Source organism: Arachis ipaensis, chromosome B6 (assembly GCF_059453495.1).
Source record: "Arachis ipaensis isolate K30076 ecotype BB chromosome B6, ASM5945349v1, whole genome shotgun sequence".
Taxonomy (NCBI): Eukaryota; Viridiplantae; Streptophyta; class Magnoliopsida; order Fabales; family Fabaceae; genus Arachis; species Arachis ipaensis.
This window is the reverse complement of record NC_142441.1, coordinates 141,143,539-141,164,321: the sequence shown is the minus strand read 5'-3', so window position 1 is coordinate 141,164,321 and position 20,783 is coordinate 141,143,539. Positions and strand designations below refer to the sequence as shown.

Sequence of the window (20,783 nt, the reverse complement as noted above, 5' to 3'; positions counted from 1 at the left end):
GGAGATTAGTGGCATAAATTGCTTCTCTTGTGTAAGCAAGAGCATTGCATAGAGCCAGAAATTTCCCGGAAAACTTCACTTTGTTGCTAAAGCGAAATTTCAGTTATCTCAGGCAAAAATTCAAACAGTTAGTGGGTTAGTCGAAATTAGAGAAAAATAAAGAGAAAGTGCTTGATCTAGATCACCACCTCACTTAATCATTGTCAATCTAATCAATCCCCGGCAACGGCGCCAAAAACTTGATGAGTTATTTTGGTGAAAAATAAATTTCTCCCAAAACACACAAATCTAACCGGCAAGTGTACCGGGTCGTATCAAGTAATAAAAACTCACGGGAGTGAGGTCGATCCCACAGGGATTGAAGGATTGAGCAATTTTAGCTTAGTGGTTAATTTAGTCAAGCGAATCAAGATTTGGTTGAGTGTTTTGTGATTTGCAGAAATTAAATTGCATGGAAGTAAAGAGAACAGGGAATTAAAGTGATGAATCTTAAAGAACAAGAAATTAAATAGCAGAAACTTAGAATGCAAGAAATGTAAATTGCGGAATCTTAAAGTGCAAGAAATGTAAATGGCTGGAATTGTAAAGGGAATTGGGGATTGGATTTGCAGAATTTAAACAAGGAAAAGTAAATTGCATCAAGCAGAGAAGTAGAAGAAGGTTTGGGTTAGATTGGATCTTGAAGCAGAAAAGTAAATGAACATGAAAACAGTAAACAGAATGTAAATTGGGATTTCAGATCTTAGGGGTCCAGAGACTAGAAAACCAGGTCTAGATCTCACTACCTTCCTTGATCCAACAAGAACAATTGCAAGGGAAAAGTAAATTGCAAAGAAAATAGATGAAGAACAATTAACCCAAACTGAAATTCAATTAAGCAGTAAATAAACAGAGAGATCCAAGGATGAGATTGAAACAGAATTTCTTCAATTCTTCAACCCAAGATCCAAGACAATTGTAATAGAAATTGAAAGCAATAAAACTGAGAGGAAGAGAAGTGAATTCTCCTTCCCCAAGACAAAGAAATTAAAGATCACTCAATATCAAAAGCTCTCCGAAAACTATTATGAAAATTCAAAGGGAAAGCTCCCCGAAAACTTGAATTCTATCCTATTTATACACTTTCTTCCAATGATCTTCAAGCCTTGAGTTGGGCCTTTGCTCTTGGTGGAATTGGGTTGAAAGAGGCCTTGGTTGATTGCTCTTGGAGTTTGAAGAGGAACCAAAACGAACCAATTGAACCGGGTTTGAGTTTTGCAAAAGTTGGACCAAAAGTTTGAACAAAAGTTAGGGGTCTAACTTTTGCTCCAACTTTTCATATCAGCTACCATAATCTGCTGATACCAACGTTGGTGCCAAAGTTAGGGGTCTAACTTTGGCCCTAACGTTGGCCTTACCTTGTGCACTTGTGGCGCCAACGTTAGCCACCAAGTTAGGGGGCTAACGTTGGCGCAAACTTTTGCTCCTCCCCTTGTGATTTTCATGTGCCAACGTTAGCCTCAAAGTTAGGGGGCTAACGTTGGCGCAAACTTTTGGTGCCCAGGGAGGTTTTCTTCATGCCAACGTTAGCCTCAAAGTTAGGGGGCTAACGTTGGCGCAAACTTTTGGTGCCCAGGGAGGTTTTCTTCATGCCAACGTTAGCCTCAAAGTTAGGGGGCTAACGTTGGCGCAAACTTTTGGTGCCCAGGGAGGTTTTCTTCATGCCAACGTTAGCCTCAAAGTTAGGGGCTAACGTTGGCGCAAAATTTTGGTACCCAGGGAGTGATTTTCAAGTTCCAACGTTAGCCCAAAAGTTAGGGGCTAACGTTGGGGCTAACTTTTCAACCAAAAGTTTGTGCAAAAGTTTGATGCTAACTTTAGGTCCAGCTTTTTGCTTCCTGGTTCAATTTCACTTATTCCATTGTCTTCTCTTTACTCCTAGCTATTCCTTCTTGCTTCAACCTTTCTCCAAGCTTTCTTCACCTATCATTAATCAACCAAACACATCAAAGCTATGCTTGAAATCATGAGATATTCATTCTTTCATAATATGTGACAATTATAGTATAAAACCTCATGAAATAGCATGAATTCATACATGGTTGATTAAATCAAAGGAAACATGAAAATCTACCTAATTGGCTTGCTTGTAGCTCAAGAAAGTGCATAATTCTAATGAAAACAAAAGAAAAAGACTAGTTAAAATAGGCTAAGATGACTTGTCATCAGGCATCACCCTTGTCAATGGTCACATCCTATCTTCTCAGTGAACATGGTCAACGCACCCTGTCACGGCACGGCTATTCATCTGTCGGTTCTCGATCATACTGGAATAGGATTTACTATTCTTTTGCGTTCTGTCACTACGCCCAGCAATCGCGAGTTTGAAGCTCGTCACAGTCATTCAATCATTGAATCCTACTCGGAATACCACAGACAAGGTTTAGACTTTCCGGATTCTCTTGAATGCCGCCATCATTCTAGCTTACACCACGAAGATTCTGGTTAAGAGATCTTAGAGACACTCATTCAGTCGAAGGTAGAACGTAAGTGGTTGTCAGGCACGCGTTCATAGGGAATGATGATGATTGTCACGTTCATCACATTCAGGTTGAAGTGCGAATGAATATCTTAGAAGCGAAATAAGATGAATTGAGTAGAAAACAGTAGTACTTTGCATTAATCTTTGAAGAACAGCAGAGCTCCACACCTTAATCTATGGAGTGTAGAAACTCTACCATTAAAAATACATAAGTGAAAGGTCCAGGCATGGCCGAATGGCCAGCCCTTCTGATCTAAGAACCAGGCGTCCAAAGATGTCTAATACAATAGTAAAAGGTCCTATTTATAATAAACTAGTCACTAGGGTTTACAGAAATAAGTAATTGATGCATAAATCCACTTCCGGGGCCCACTTGGTGTGTGCTTGGGCTGAGCTTGAGTGTTGCACGTGTAGAGGTCCTTCTTGGAGTTGAACGCCAGCATTTGTGCCAGTTTGGGCGTTCAACTCTGGTTTTGGATCCTTTTCTGGCGCTGGACGCCAGAATTAGGCAGAGATCTGGCGTTAAACGCCAGTTTGCGTCATCTATTATTGGCCAAAGTATGGACTATTATATATTGCTGGAAAGCCCTGGATGTCTACTTTCCAACGCAATTGGAAGCGCGCCATTTCAAGTTCTGTAGCTCCATAAAATCTACTTTGAGTGCAGGGAGGTTAGAATCCAACAGCATCAGCAGTCCTTCTTCAACCTCTGAATCTGATTTTTGCTCAAGTCCCTCAATTTCAGTCAGAAAATACCTGAAATCACAGAAAAACACATAAACTCATAGTAAAGTCCAGAAATGTGAATTTAACATAAAAACTAATGAAAACATCCCTAAAAGTAACTAGATCCTACTAAAAACATACTAAAAACAATGCCAAAAAGCGTATAAATTATCCGCTCATCACAACACCAAACTTAAATTATTGCTTGTCCCCAAGCAACTGAAAATCAAATAGGATAAAAAGAAGAGAATATACTATAAATTCCAAACTATCAATGAAACATAGCTCCAATCAAATGAGCGGGACTTATAGCTTTTTGCCTCTTGAATAGTTTTGGCATCTCACTTTATCCATTGAGGTTCAGAATGATTGGCATCTATAGGAACTCAGAGTTCAGATAGTGTTATTGATTCTCCTAGTTCAGTATGATGATTCTTGAACACAGCTATTTTATGAGTCTTGGCCATGGCCCTAAGCACTTTGTTTTCCAGTATTACCATCGGATACATAAATGCCACAGACACATAATTGGGTGAACCTTTTCAGATTGTGACTCAGCTTTGCTAAAGTCCCCAATTAGAGGTGTCCAGGGTTCTTAAGCACACTCTTTTTTTGTTTTGGACCTTGACTTTAACCGCTCAGTCTCAAGTTTTCACTTGACACCTTCACGCCACAAGCACATGGTTAGGGACAGCTTGGTTTAGCCGCTTAGACCAGGATTTTATTCCTTTAGGCCCTCCTATCCACTGATGCTCAAAGCCTTGAGATCCTTTTTATTTGCCCTTGCCTTTTGGTTTTAAGGGTTATTGGCTTTTTGCTCTTGCCTCTTGGTTTTAAGAGCTTTGGCTTTTTCTGCTTGCTTTTTCTTTTTCTTTCTATTTTTTTCTTCGCCTAATTTTTTTTTTCTGCAAGCTTTGTTCTTTGCTGCTTTTTCTTGCTTCAAGAATCATTTTTATGATTTTTTAGATTATCAAATAACATGTTTCCTAGTCATCATTCTTTCAAGAGCCAACATATTTAACATTCTTAAACAACAACTTCAAAAGACATATGCACTGTTCAAGCATACATTCAGAAAATAAGAAGCATTGTCACCACATCAATATAATTGAACTAAGTTCAAGGATAAATTCGAAACTCATGTACTTCTTGTTCTTTTGAATTAAAACATTTTTTCATTTAAGAGAGGTGATGGATTCATAGGACATTCATAACTTTAAGACATAGTTACTAACTACTAATGATCATGTAATGAAGACACAAACATAGATAAGCACTTAACATAGAAAACGAAAAACAGAAGAAATAAGAACAAGGAATGAATCCACCTTAGTGATGGTGGCGTTTCCTTCTTGAGGAACCAATGATGTCCTTGAGCTCTTCTATGTCTCTTCCTTGTCTTTGTTGCTCCTCCCTCATTGCTTTTTGATCTTCTCTTATTTCATGAAGGATGATGGAGTGCTCTTGATGTTCCACCCTTAGTTGTCCCATATTGGAACTCAATTCTCCTAGGGAGGTGTTGATTTGCTCCCAATAGTTTTGTGGAGGAAAATGCATTTGAGGCATCTCCGGGATCTCATGGTGATGAGCTTCATACGCCTCTTGAGCTCCATGAATGGGCTCTCTTGCTTGCTCCATCTTTTTCTTAGTGATGGGCTTTAGAGATGAATCTTTCCATCTCCCATGGCTCAGAGGTGAAAGCACTTGCCTTCCCTTTCCTCTTTGAGGTTTCTCTAGCCTTAGGTGTCATTAATGGTTATGGAAAAATAAAAAGCTTATGCTTTTACCACACCAAACTTAGAATGTTGCTCTCCCTCGAGCAAAAGAAGAAAGAATAGAAGAAGAAGACGAAGATATGGAGGAGATGGAAGGATGTGTGTATGGATGTGAGTGGTGAATGGAAAACAGAAGGGATGACCATGAATAGAGAGAGAGAGAGGGTGAGGTGGGTGGGGATCCTGTGGGATTCACAGATCCTGAGATGATCCTGTGGTATCCACAGATCTTGAGGTGATCCTGTGGTGTCCACAGATCCGGAGGTGTCAAGGATTTACATCCCTGCACCCATTAGGCATGTAAAATGCCCTTGCACACAACTCTGGGCGTTCAGTGCCCATTTGTTGGCCATTTCTGGCGTTGAACGCCAGAACCATGCTTGTTCTGGCGTTCAGTGCCCAGATGCTGCCCATTTTGGGCGTTCAGCGCCAGAACCATGCTCTGTTCTGGTGTTGAACGCCAGGCAGATGCTTCCTCCAGGGTGTGATTTTTCTTCTGCTGTTTTTGATTCCGTTTTCAATTTTTATATTTATTTTGTGACTCCACATGATCATGAACCTATAAAGACATATAACTAAGAAAAATATAGTTAGATAAATAAAAATTGGGTTTTCTCCCAACAAGCGCTTCTTTAATGTCAGTAGCTTGATAGTGGGCTCTCATGGAGCCTCACAGATGTTCAGAGCATTGTTGAGACTCTCCAACACCAAACTTAGAGTTTGGATATGGGAGTTCAACACCAAACTTAGAGTTTGGTTGTGGCCTCCCAACACCAAACTTAGAGTTTGACTGTGGGGGCTTTGTTTGACTCTGCTTTGAGAGAAGCTTTTTCTGCTTCCTCTCCATGGATGCAGAGAGAGATCCTTGAGTTGTAAACACAAGGTTGTCCTCATTCAATTGAAGGATTAATTCTCCTCTGTCCACATCAATCACAGCTCTTGCTGTGGCCAGGAAAGGTCTTCCTAGAATGATGGATTCATCCTCTTCCTTTCCAGTATCCAAGACTATGAAATCAGCAGGGATGTAAAGGCCTTCAACCTTTACTAACACGTCCTCTACTTGTCCATAAGCCTGTTTTCTTGAATTGTCTGCCATCTCTAATGAGATTTTAGCAGCTTGCACCCCATAGATTCCCAGTTTCTCTATTACAGAGAGGGGCATAAGGTTTATCCCTGAACCAAGGTCACACAGAGCCTTAAAGATCATGGTGCCTATAGTACAAGGTATTATGAACTTTCCAGGATCCTGTCTCTTCTGAGGCAATGTCAGTTGATCCAGATCACTTAGTTCATTGATGAACAAGGGAGGTTCAACTTCCCAAGTATCAATGCCAAATAATTTGGCATTCAGCTTCATGATTGCACCAAGAAACTTGGCTGTTTGCTCTTCAGTAACATCCTCATTCTCTTCAGAAGAGGAATACTCATCAGAGCTCATGAATGGCATAAGGAGGTTTAATGGGATTTCTATGGTCTCTAGATGAGCCTCAGAGTCCTTTGGTTCCTCAGAGGGAAGCTCCTTATTGATCACTGGACGTCCCAGGAGTTCTTCCTCCTTGGGATTCACGTCCTCCTCTCCCTCATTGGGTTCGGCCATTTTGGTTATGTCAATGGCCTTGCACTCTCCTTTTGGATTTTCTTCTGTATTGCTTGGGAGAGTGCTAGGAGGGATTTCAGTGATCCTTTTACTCAGCTGGCCCACTTGTGCTTCCAAATTTCTAATGGAAGACCTTGTTTCATTCATGAAACTCACGGTGGCCTTAGATAGATCAGAGACTAAGTTTGCTAAGCTAGATGGGTTTTGCTCAGAATTCTCTGTCTGTTGCTGAGTGGATGATGGAAAAGGCTTGCCATTGCTAAACCTGTTTCTTCCACCATTATTAAAGCCTTGTTGAGGCTTTTGATCCTTCCATGAGAAATTTGGATGATTTCTCCATGATGAGTTATAGGTGTTTCCATAAGGTTCACCTAAGTAATTCACCTCTGCTATTGTAGGGTTCTCAGGATCATAAGCTTCTTCTGCATAAGAAGCCTCTTGAGTACTGTTGGATGCAGCTTGCACTCCATTCAGACTCTGAGAGATCATATTGACTTGCTGAGTCAATATTTTGTTCTGAGCCAATATGGCATTCAGAGTATCAATTTCAAGAACACCCTTCTTCATAGGCGTCCCATTATTCACAGGATTCCTTTCAGAAGTGTACATGAACTGGTTATTTGCAACCATGTCAATGAGTTCTTGAGCTTCTGCAAGCATTTTCTTTAGGTGAATGGATCCACCTGCAGAGGTATCCAATGACATCTTAGATAACTCAGACAGACTATCATAGAATATATCCAGGATGGTCCATTCTGAAAGCATGTCAGAAGGACACTTTTTGGTCAGTCCTTTGTATCTCTCCCAAGCTTCATAGAGGGATTCACCTTCTTTCTGTCTGAAGGTTTGAACATCCACTCTAAGCTTGCTCAGTTTTTGAGGAGGAAAGAACTTGGCTAAGAAAGCCGTGACCAGCTTATCCCAAGAGTTCAGGCTATCCTTAGGTTGAGAGTACAACCATACTCTAGCTCTGTCTCTTACAGCAAAAGGAAAAAGCATGAGCCTGTAGACTTCAGGATCTACTCCATTAGTCTTAACAGTATCACATATATGCAAGAATTCAGTTAAGAACTGAAAAGGATCTTCAGATGGAAGTCCATGAAACTTGCAGTTCTGCTGCATTAGAGAAACTAATTGAGGTTTCAGCTCAAAGTTGTTTGCTCCAATGGCAGGAATGGAGATGCTTCTTCCATGTAAATTGGAATTTGGTGCAGTAAAGTCACCAAGCATTCTCCTTGCATTGTTGTTGGGTTCGGCTGCCATCTCCCTTACTTGTTCGAAATTTTCAATCAAGTTGTCTCTGGATTGTTGTAATTTAGCTTCTCTTAATTTCCTCTTCAGAGTCCTTTCAGGTTCTGGATCAGCTTCAACAAGAATGCCTTTTTCTCTGTCCCTGCTCATAAGAAAGAGGAGAGAAAAATAAAAGAAGAGGAATCCTCTATGTCACAGTAAAGAGGTTCCTTATTGTTAGTAGAAGAAAAGAAGAAGAAAAATCTGAACTCAGAAAGAGAGAGAGAGGGTTCGGATTTTTGGTGGGTGAGGGAGAGATGTTAGTAGATGAATAAATAAATAGAATAAGATGAGAGAGGGGAAATTTCGAAAATAATTTTTGAAAAAGAGTTAGTGATTTTTGAAAATGGTTTTTGAAAAAAATGTTAGTAATTTTCGAAAATTAAAATAAGAATAGAATAATTAGTTAATTAAAAAGAAATTTTGAAAAAGAGGGGAAGATATTTTCGAAAATTAGAGAGAGAGTTAGTTAGGTGGTTTTGAAAAGGATAAGAAACAATCAAAAAGTTAGTTAGTTAGTTGAAACAAATTTGAAAATCAATTTTGAAAAGATAAGGAGATAAGAAGTTAGAAAAGATATTTTGAAATCAAATTTTGAAAAAGATAAGATAAGAAGATATTTTTGAAAAGATATGATTGAAATTAGTTTTTGAAAAAGATTTGATTTTTAAAATCACAATTAATGACTTGATTCACAAGAAATCACAAGATATGATTCTAGAACTCAAAGTTTGAATCTTTCTTAACAAGCAAAGAACAAACTTGAAATTTTTGAATCAAAACATTAATTGGTGATGTTATTTTCGAAAATTTGATATAAAAATAAGAAAAAGATTTTTGAAAAATATTTTTAGAATTTTCGAAAATAACTAAGAAAAATGAAAAAGATTTGATTTTTGAAAAAGATTTTTTTTTTTGAAAAGATAGGATTTTTAAATTGAAAATTTGATTTGACTCATGAAAACAACTAGATTTTAAAATTTTTTGAAAAAGTCAAATCTAATTTTCGAATTTATGAGGGAGAAAAAGGGAAAGATATTTTTTTTATTTTTGAATTTTTATGATGAGAGAGAAAAACAAGAAAAATGATGCAATGCATGAAAGTTATGGATCAAAACAATGAATGCATGTAAGACTGCTATGAATGTCAAGATGAACACCAAGAACACTATGAAGAACATGATGAACATCAAGAACACATTTTTGAAAAATTTTTAATGCAAAGAAAACATGCAAGACACCAAACTTTGAATTCTTTAATGCTTAGACACTAAGAATTCAAGAATGCATATGAAAAACACCATACAACACAAAACAAAAAATCATCAAGATCAAACAAGAAGACTTACCAAGAACAACTTGAAGATCATGAAGAACACTATGAATGCATGAAATTTTCGAAAAATGCAAGATGCACATGCAATTGACACCAAACTTATAACATGACACATGACTCAAACAAGAAACATGAAAAATATTTTTTATTTTTATGATTTTCTAATTTTTTTGTATTTTCTTTTAATTTTTTTTCGAAAATTATTGTGAAAAATAAAAATAAGGATTCCAAAATTTTTAATATGAATTCCAGGAATCTTGCCATGTTAGTCCTAAAGCTCCAATCAAAGGGTCAGGCATGGCTTAATAGCCAGTCAAGCTTTAATAAAAATATGAGTGTAATTCAGACATGACAAGCCTAACATGCCCTATCCAAAAGAATTGGACATGGCTCCATTGAGGTGATTAGTTGAAGACCAATCCCAAAGCAGTTTGGGTATGGCCAGATAGGATTCAACATGTTTCATGAAACACTAGAATTCATTTTTAAAAATTCTGAAGAAAAATATATTTTTGAAAACATTTTTATTTTAAAACTTTTTTTTTTCGAAAACAGATGAGAAATTTTTGAAGGATTTTTGAAAAATTTTTGAAAACAAAATAAAAAGAAAATTACCTAATCTGAGTAACAAGATGAACCGTTAGTTGTCCAAACTCAAACAATCCCCGGCAACGGCGCCAAAAACTTGGTGCGCAGAAATTGTGATTACACTTTGATTATGTAAAATTCATCGCTCTTTCTTTCCCTGGTAATGGCGCCAAAAACATGATGCCAATACCATGGTTCACAACTTCGCACAACTAACCAGCAAGTGCACTGGGTCGTCCAAGTAATACCTTACGTGAGTAAGGGTCGAATCCCACGGAGATTGTTGGTATGAAGCAAGCTATGGTCACCTTGTAAATCTCAGTCAGGCGGATATAAAATAATAATGGAGTTTTCGAAAGTAATTAATAAAATAGGGATAGAAATACTTATGTAAATCACTGGTGAGAATTTCAGATAAGCGAATAGAGATGCTTTCGTTCCTCTGAACCTCTGCTTTCCTGCTATCTTCATCCAATCAGTCTTACTCCTTTCCATGGCTGGCTTTATGTAATGCATCACCATTGTCAGTGGCTACTTTCAGTCTTCTCTCGAGAAAATGATCCAAATGCCCTGTCACGGCACGGCTAATCGTCTGGAGGCATCACCCTTGTCAATGGTCACATCCTATCTTCTCAGTGAACATGGTCAATGCACCCTGTCACGGCACGGCTATTCATCTGTCGGTTCTCGATCATACTGGAATAGGATTTACTATCCTTTTGCGTTCTGTCACTACGCCCAGCAATCGCGAGTTTGAAGCTCGTCACAGTCATTCAATCATTGAATCCTACTCGGAATACCACAGACAATGTTTAGACTTTCCGGATTCTCTTGAATGCCGCCATCATTCTAGCTTACACCACGAAGATTCTGGTTAAGAGATCTAAGAGACACTCATTCAATCGAAGGTAGAACGGAAGTGGTTGTCAGGCACGCGTTCATAGGGAATGATGATGATTGTCACGTTCATCACATTCAGGTTGAAGTGCGAATGAATATCTTAGAAGCGAAATAAGATGAATTGAGTAGAAAACAGTAGTACTTTGCATTAATCTTTGAGGAACAGCAGAGCTCCACACCTTAATCTATGGAGTGTAGAAACTCTACCGTTAAAAATACATAAGTGAAAGGTCCAGGCATGGCCGAATGGCCAGCCCCTCTGATCTAAGAACCAGGCGTCCAAAGATGTCTAATACAATAGTAAAAGGTCCTATTTATAATAAACTAGTCACTAGGGTTTACAGAAATAAGTAATTGATGCATAAATTCACTTCCGGGGCCCACTTGGTGTGTGCTTGGGCTGAGCTTGAGTGTTGCACGTGTAGAGGTCCTTCTTGGAGTTGAATGCCAGCATTTGTGCCAGTTTGGGCGTTCAACTCTGGTTTTGGATCCTTTTCTGGCGCTGGACGCCAGAATTAGGTAGAGAGCTGGCGTTGAACGCCAGTTTGCGTCGTCTATTATTGGCCAAAGTATGGACTATTATATATTTCTGGAAAGCCCTGGATGTCTACTTTCCAACGCAATTGGAAGCGCATCATTTCGAGTTCTGTAGCTCCAGAAAATCTACTTTGAGTGCAGGGAGGTCAGAATCCAACAGCATCAGCAGTCCTTCTTCAACCTCTGAATCTGATTTTTGCTCAAGTCGCTCAATTTCAGTCAGAAAATACCTAAAATCACAGAAAAACACACAAACTCATAGTAAATTCCAGAAATGTGAATTTAACATAAAAACTAATGAAAACATCCCTAAAAGTAACTAGATCCTACTAAAAACATACTAAAAACAATGCCAAAAAGCGTATAAATTATCCGCTCATCAATAAGCCATGTGAATAATTCAAAGTTCACATCTCAACATTCTCAACATCATAATCATTCATCAATCCAAATCTCATTTCCAAGTTCATTTCAAAGCCATATTTCAAATAAAATTCTCATCATCCTCTTTTTCATTCTGTTTGTTAACAATCTCAATTCCAAAACAAAATTCTTTATTTGATAGACAAATCAATCTTAAAACGTATAATGCTTAAAACCAAATCCTTTTAATTAATTACTTTAAATAAAACTTCCAATTTTATAAAATTTCGCCAGCATCTCCTCTAAAACTCGGACACTGCCACCCTTTTCGGGTCCCATCCAAACATTTCTCAAACCTTTTTCTCAACCATTTTTAAATCTCAAACATTTTCCAGAATTGAACCAGTTCCAATGTCAAATTATTTTGAAATCAACCAATTCTAACAATAAAACTCTTTTTAAAATCGAATCAGCTCAAATATTAAATCATTCATAAAATCAAACTAATTCACAATCAAATCGCTCCCAGAATCAATTTATTTTCATATCTCAAATTATTTCCAAAATCGTTTCATTTATATTACTAAGTAAACTCTAAAACCAAGAAAATCCACCTTTCTCAATAATCAAGTAAATGACATTCCAAACCGGTTTTTATCCACAATCACACACCACTCACGCAATCAAGCACTCAATAATTCAGTCCAACAAACCATCACATCCATAAGACAAATATAATCACAGAAGTAAATCTCTTTGCATCAATATCTATTTATCACAACTTTGTAATATAAAATAGATTTTAAGAAAACCCCTACCTCGACACGCAAAACCATAATCCAAACGCGTCAACTGAACTCGTTTCTCTCAGCCCAAAATCAGCGGCAACTGAAGCATCTGCTCCGCTTGCTTTCCCAAAAGCAAAAACAGCCTCAATCGCTACATGTAAGCTCGGCTATTGATCCCTAACACATCAATATCGCAAAGACTTTTATACACATAACAAGACACTAACGCATAAGTTTTTCGAAACGTAAATACTTACTATAAAAGAACACAGAGCAGCAGCGATTTTAGCATCGGTTGGGCGGCTCCAATGGTGGCGCAGGACAGAAAAACTTGCTGTGACCATGTGATCATACATCCTGACACAGATAATCTCAGCAACCACCCTCACGATAAAAACCAACTTAATAGACAAAGAAGATGAAGCAAGCTTAGCGCTTAGCACACAGATACCGACTTCAATGGGGGTTCCAAGCGGCAGTGGTGTTGTTCGGCGACAGAGGCACGGCCAGAAGCTTCGACAACGGCGGATCTGACGGGGATGACGCTGGCAACATGAGCGGCGACTGTGCGCGGCGGCTGGACGGGCGCGGTCCTCCCTTCCTCGTGGATCTCTCTCCTCTGCTTCACCCATGGACGACGACGCTGACAGCTACAGCAACGGCGACAGGCTTCACGGCGGGGACGACGGTGGCGACAGGAACCCGCGAAGACGACGACGAACGCAAGTTCAGTGGCTAGCGCGACGCTTCCTCTCTTACCCGTGAGCTCTCTCTTCCCTCTTCGCGAACGGCGGCGGCGACGGTAGCTGGGTGTCCTAGCGGCGGTGAGCTCTCCCCCTCCCCGGCGCTCTTTTCCTCCCTCCAGATCTCCCTCTTCTCTCTTCCCTTTCACCCTATTCTTTGTTCTCTGTCTCCGTTTATCCCTCTCTCCCTCAACGTTTTCTTTCTTTTTTTGCTATGTGCTGGGTCTGTTTGGAAGGAATGAAAAACTGAAAAGGGTGAGGCGGTTGAAGGGAAAGGGGAAATTAGGGTTAGAGTGATATTTTGGGGATTTAGAATTTTGGTAAAAATTAGGTATAAGGATAGTTTGGTAATTTTAATAAAATTGGAGCATAAAGTATTAATATTTGAAAAACTAATTTAATGTCTAAAATTACTTTAAAATACTGTTTGTGGTATAAAAATACCAATTGATTCTCAATAAATTACTCCAATTGAAAATACACGGTAATATGATTAATTTTCTTTATCTTTAACTTATAGTATTAAATGATATAGATTAAATTATCTAAAACCAAATCATATAAAATTTTTATTATTTCATAACTATCAATTTTATAATTTAAATATAAAAAATAATTTAATAATTATAAAATTAAGTAAAATTCTAATTAATTATCAAAACCTTATTTAATTTTTGATTTAATTAACTTTAATAAAATAATTTCTAAGAATAAAATTTCTAATGAATAAATGAATTGAAATTAATTCATAATAAGATTTATTTAAAAATTTTGAGTCTTACAGAGAGAGAGGAAACATTAGAATTTAAGATTAAAATTAGAATTTAAAAATTATCCAAGGACAAAAAGAAAAAAAAAATCAATATCTTGTGTCTATGTCTTAGTGTCTCAACGTAAAAGTCGTACACAAATTTTGTGTATTTATGTTCTCCTGTGTATGTCTATCAAATTTGTGTCTCGTGAAAACAAACAGAGGACATCTGTCATGTCCTGATGTCCATGTCTTATAGAGATATGGACATTGGATAGAATCAAATGCTACCTAAGCATCCGTTTAGTTAGTGGGTGTGTCTACCCAAGACACAGACATAGTGGTACACGTCTATCATTTGACTAGTAAGATACAAAATTTTGATAAACACGGGAAGACACAAAGATACACAAAGACAAAATTTGTACATAACAATGAAAAATAAAACACTAATTTTAAGATATAGACATAATATTTCTAACATTCATATTTCAAATATGCCCTTGTTTTAGACTTATAAATCCAAAAGACCTAAACTATCATTTCGATTCTTTTCTTTTCTTCCTCTTACACCCAAAGTACAATGAATTTAACCTCTCCTCTTCTCTTCTTGCCACTTAGTCTATTGCCGTCTTTCCTCCTTTTATGCCACCAGACTATTGTCATCTTTCATTCCTTCTTGCCATTAGTTTATTGTTATCTCTCCTTCTCCTTTCCTTCCACCTAAATTTCTGTCGCCTCATCTTTTTCGTGTCATTAGACTAGCACCTCTCCTCCTTTTTACTCCTCATTCCTTCTTTTTTTTTCTTTTTCTTTTTCTCCTTTTTTTTTGTTTGTTCTTCACAACCATTCTTTTATTGTCGATATTCTTTGTCATTATTGCTTCTGCTTCACATTTTGTCTACATATTTTTAGATTCGTATACCCTTTTTTTTGTCTATTTCTTAATCTGCTTTCGCCTACTTTTTTATTTATATATATACCTTTTTATTTTTTTTCTGTCATATTTTTTTATATTTATTTTTTTCCCTGTCTTCAGTTTTTTTTATATATTTTAATTATTTATTTATTTAGATTTTGGTTTAGTTTTGTTAAATTGAATTGCATTTTTTGAGTGATATTTGTCGGATTAAATTTGTTATTTAGTTTAGATTGTTAGCAGTGGTTGTTTAGTTGCGATGGTGGCTAATTTTATCAATTATTATTAATTAAAAAGTACAAAAAATAATACATATAATATTTTTATAATTAAATTAAATGAGTAAATAACAGTCATTTTATCAAAACTTACAACATCCACGTGTTTCATGAGAGGACCTACGGTCTGCAGAAAAAGGGGCCAGAGCACATGGGTGTGCGGGACCGACTTTGATTTTAATTTAATTTTTTATTATTAAAATGGCAATAGCCAAATATATCGGCCAAATGCCGACGACATCGTTTTCTTCTTGGAAATACAAATCAAGCAAATTAACCGTATAACCTGGTGATACTGCAATAGAGAATTGTTAGTTGAGTGATAATTTAATTCTTTTAATTTATTTTCTTAATTAAAAATATGTATTTATTTTTTCTTAATAAAAATATATTTAAATTAATACGAATATAATTTTTTAAGAACATAAAAATTTAAAGGATTTTTTTTTCTGTTTATAAATTAAAAAAATTAAAATTTTTCGTTATTATTTCATTGTTCGTTAATGGAGCCGTTAATGGAGGTTAATCCCGTTGAACTAACTCATATCCACATGTTGATCGACCAATCCAAATTAAATATGAATTCTCGCGTGGGTGTCTTCAATACCACGACAGCCCCACCCAATCTTTGGCAAAAATCAAGGTTGCTTCGACTTGTTATTATTATTAAGTAAACTATTAAAATAATATTCAAAAATTAATGAATTATAACTTAAATGATATAATTTTTTTTTATATTTATGTAAAAAATTGTGGGTTAGAATCTTCTTATTTTCGATAAAAAAATACCAAAAAATTCATAGACAAACGAATTTTAAAAAATGTTACTAAAAAATAAATTTTTGAAAAATTTAAAAATATAATAAAAATTAGATATTAAATATATATTTTAAAAAATAATTTTAGAGATCAAATTTTAATACAAATGTTTGTAATTATTATTAGAAAAATAATATTTTTTTATCATTAAAATTTATTAATTTTTTGTCAAGTAATTTTTTTAAAATTTTTTTATTATAAATGACCATATTTTTTAAAAAAAATAAAAAAGTCTAGAAGTCAAATTTTATTTCAAATTTTTTGTATATTTTTTAAATATTTATTCAAATGTGGTCATAAATTTAGATTTAATGGATAAATTATTTGCTAACTATAAAAGTTTATTTGTTATTTATAGAAAATATAATATTTATTGATTCTTTTTGTTATAATTTTAAGGTTTAATTATTCTGTTGGTTCCTATAATTTTGGAAAATTTTTAATTAAGTATTTGTACTTTTTTTTTCTTTTAATTGAGTCATTATATCAATTTTTTTTAATTACTCCCTATACTTTTTTTTTATTTGGGTCTTTTAACCATTTTTTTTTAGTTAGATCCTTATAAAATTAAATTAATTACTGTCAAGAGGGATCTAATTAAAAAAAAAATTGGTGCAGGGATCCAATTAAAAGAAAAAAAAATATAGGAACCTAATTAAAAATTTCGCGAAACTATAAAGACTAATAAAGTAATTAAACATAATTTTAAATTATTTCGAACTACTTTGTCAATAATATCTTTCATAGATTTTTTAATTAGTAGCTGAATCTTTCGACTTATTATTATTGTTGTTGTTTCAAAAACTTAGTACAAATAATTAACATCAAAGATAATAAGTACATCAAATTTTTTATAGTTGGATAAAATAAAAATGAATTAAGTTTGGTGATCGAGATATTTTACACTTGATGTCCAAATTTCCAAATGAAAAATAATGCAATACTTCTTATAACTTTGCACCATTAAAACTCCTTTTAAAAAGTTAGTAAAAGGTAAGTAAAAGAAGTATTGTTTAAATTTATTTTTATAAGTTATTTTAAAAAAAATTGGCTAAGACTTTTTTTTTTAGTATTTTAGTATGATTAATTTGGACCTATTTGAAAAGACAATATTGTCTTTTATATTTAATTTTAAAAGATTAAAAGACCTTTTAAAATTAAGATTATTTAATTTAAATTAAAATTTGATTAAATTTTAAAAAGAAAAAAATATTTTTAGTTGATTTTAAAAGACAAAAATATTATTTTAAGATTAGAGATATTAAATTATTTTAAAAAATTAAAATTTTGATTTTGATTTTAAAAAGATAAAATTATCCCCTTTAAAAGATTAATTTTAAAATGCTAAAATATTCATTTAAATATTAATTAAAAAGACAAAATATTATTTTATTATTATTGTCGTTTAAAGGAAAAAAAAACAATCATTTCTATTCATAAATGTTTAGAACGCTGATAAATCTATCCTTAAAAAAATAAAGTAAAACTATTAAATAACATTTTAATCAAACTAATCAAATTATCTAATAGTTTTCAATTATCGATCAATTTCACATGAAAATTTTATTAATGTTAATATAAGGAGTGTACGAAGTTAGTCTCAAAAAATAAAAAAAAAATAAAAAATTTATAAAATAAAGACCCATGCATACATTAATTTGATATTTTAAAAGAATAAATGACCATTTGTACCCATGAGAGATGAAAACGCTGACATTTGTACCCATGATAGCTCGAAATTAACCTTGTACCCATGAGAGATGCTGTCCGTGTAACAAAAGTACCCCGCCTTGGATCTGAGCTTGGTTCGTGCCTTTCCGAACCTACGTGGCACTCCCAAACCCTCCCCCAATCTGAGCCAACCATTCACCATCATCATCTTCATCTTCTTCACCATCACCATCACCATCACCATAACCTCCATAACCTCCATCACCATCACCTCAGCACCGCCACAGCCACCTCCCTTCACCACAACCTCCGGCGACAACCCACACCGCCGCGCCCCTTTCTCTTCTTCTTCCCCTCTTCTCACCTCCGCTAAGCCCAGAAACCACAGCGCCATTTTCAGTGTATCCAATGATCATCAAATGCCAAGAACTCATGTTTCTCTCTGGCATTCGATCAAACACCTTGCGCGCAATATTCATGTTACCACATTTCCCATACATTCCAATCAACCTATTGTTCAATTCAACCTCCCCTCGAAACCTCGATCTTCTCAAGAACTCATGAACCTTTTTCCCATACTCAAGCGACCTCGTACCCTCGCACAAATTCAACATGGCGAGAAAAACACCATAATCAGCAACTGAACCTTGACCCATGAGTTCCAAAGTTTCAGCAAGCTTACCCTCTTCGCACAACTCAATCAAATTAACGTTCAGGGTGGTTGCATCAAACAGCGCATTTTGGCGGTTCTGGTCGACCCTATTATGAGTATTATCAAGTTTGGGTTTTGGTTCTCTGGGAAGATTCTCCTTCCGTGAAGTTTGGGTCTTTTGAGCGAAACGACCAGTGGGGGTGGCATTTTTACGGCGGGGTTGGACCTTGTTGCTGTTGGTGGTGGGGTTCTTGGAATCGGGAACGGCGTAGGAGCATAGAGGAGTGGAAGGGAGAGAGCAATTGGAGGGCTTCGAAGGAGAGAAGTGTGGGAATTTGGAATGGGATGAGATGACGGTGTTTAATTTGCGGGGAACGGATCCCAGTGACGCCATTGATGAGTGGAGTTTGAGCTCCATGGAGTTCTGATTTTGGAGGCTGTGTGGAACAATTGCAGAAGAATAATTTTTCATCCCCTGCATTTTTTTCTGAGTTCTGTTTCTTTCATTGTATTGCTTTTAGTTCATTTTGCTTAATTTGGTTAGTTAGAAATGCATGTTAGTGGATTTAGGTGTGTTTTGATTCATGCTGGTGTTTGAAAATTTTGCTGTTTTGGTGGAGAGGAGGAGCTGGCGCTGTGGTTTCTAGGCTCAGCGGAGGTGAGAAGAGGGGAAGAAGAAGAGAAAGGGGCGCGGCGGTGTGGGTTGTCGCCGGAGGTTGTGGTGAAGGGAGGTGGCTGTGGCGGTGCTGAGGTGATGGTGATGGAGGTTATGGAGGTTATGGTAATGGTGATGGTGAAGAAGATGAAGATGATGATGGTGAATGGTTGGCTCAGATTGGGGGAGGGTTTGGGAGTGCCACGTAGGTTCGGAAAGGCACGAACCAAGCTCAGATCCAAGGCGGGGCACTTTTGTCACACGGACAACATCTCTCATGGGTACAAGGTTAGTTTCGAGCTATCATGGGTACAAATGTCAGCGTTTTCATCTCTCATGGGTACAAATGGTCATTTATTCTATTTTAAAACTTTTAAATAAATGTGATGTTCGTTTCACTTAATTTATCTTAGGTTTAATTATTCTGTTAGTCCCTATAGTTTCGCAAAATTTTTAATTAGGTCCCTATACTTTTTTTCTTTTAATTGAGTCCTTCCACCAAAATTTTTTTAATTGGGTCCCTACATTTTTTTTCCTTTTATTTAGGTCCCTATACCAATTCTTTTTTTTTTTTGTTAGTTGGATCCCTATAAAATTAAGTCAATTACTACTAAGAGAAACTTAATTGAAAAAAAAAATAGTGTAGAGACTCAATTAAAAAAAAAATATAAAGACCTAATTAAAAATTTTACAAAACTATAGAGAGTAACAGACTAATTCAACCTTTATCTTATTATTCTTTAGTGAATAGTTACACATGCTAACGATCTTAACTAAAAAAATATTAATTCTTTAATTAAATTCATAAAATAAACGTAGATATGTCACATATGATCCTATATCATAGTACAAATGATGTACCAACTACCTAAATAAAGTCTATGAAGTCGGTAGTTTAATTGTTTTATTCATATAATTTATTGGTGATATTTTTTATCGTGTTTAATTTTTTAATTATTTAACGTAAATATAAAAGATAAAATTCACTTTTATCCCTTTTATTTTTTAGATAAATTAGGCACATAACTTAAGCACCATAGATTTTTTTTTTTATTGATATTTTTTGTAAAGTTCGAGTGTTTGAAATTTTGTGGTAATGGTTATTATTTTTTTTCTTTTACACTTCATTGATTATATTTAGTAGTTACGGTGTATTTCACGCATTACATATACGTAACTTTAAAATTTGATCATGCAGACATCACTAAATAGCAAGATTTTAAAATTCAAATTAGTTATCGAACTGCTTTTAAGTAGTGTGATTTGTAGATTTAGAAATTCAACCGATTCAATCAAAATAATAGAATAAAAAAATAATATATAAAATTATAAATAAATATAAAAAATATAAATATATACTAATATAAATTTTTAAATATAAAATTAATTATAAAATTTTATAATTTTATCTAAGTATAACATAAAAATTAAATAAAAAGTGAAATAATCAAATATTAAGGTTTATATATATATATATATATATATATATATATATATATATAAACATTTATAATACTATGCATTTAATTTTATGTTAGAGAATAATAAAAAATAATAGAAAAAATTATTAGTTTAATTATTATATCTTAATTTGTAATTTTTTTATTTGACAAAAATAAGTATATTTTATATCTTTTAATTTTTAATATATATTTAATTTAAATTAAATATATTTTTTGGTATTATTAAATATATTATATTATAATATTAAAGATAAAGATAATTTATTATATATAAAAAAATTATCATGAATGTGAATAGTCCATTAGAGACACTCACAGAAAAGTAAAAAAAATGAAATTTTAAAAAATCTAAATTTTAAAACTCGGTTGGCTTGACGATTCACAGACAATTCTTAATCAAACAATTTTGAT

At 34.8% G+C, this 20,783-nt stretch overlaps 1 protein-coding gene and 1 non-coding gene across 2 annotated transcripts; one reads left to right on the top strand and one right to left on the bottom strand.

The window, feature by feature from the left end:
• Window positions 1-7,378: 7,378 nt before the first annotated feature.
• Window positions 7,379-7,486, top strand: LOC148562971 (small nucleolar RNA R71). Its single transcript, XR_015886680.1, has one exon. It is a non-coding gene; the product is annotated as a small nucleolar RNA R71 (small nucleolar RNA).
• Window positions 7,487-17,874: 10,388 nt separating this feature from the next.
• On the bottom strand, window positions 17,875-18,672 carry LOC107647585 (uncharacterized). The gene has a single exon (XM_016351653.3). The coding sequence runs from the start codon at window positions 18,670-18,672 to the stop codon at window positions 17,875-17,877; it is 798 nt and encodes a 265-aa protein (XP_016207139.2).
• Window positions 18,673-20,783: the final 2,111 nt, after the last annotated feature.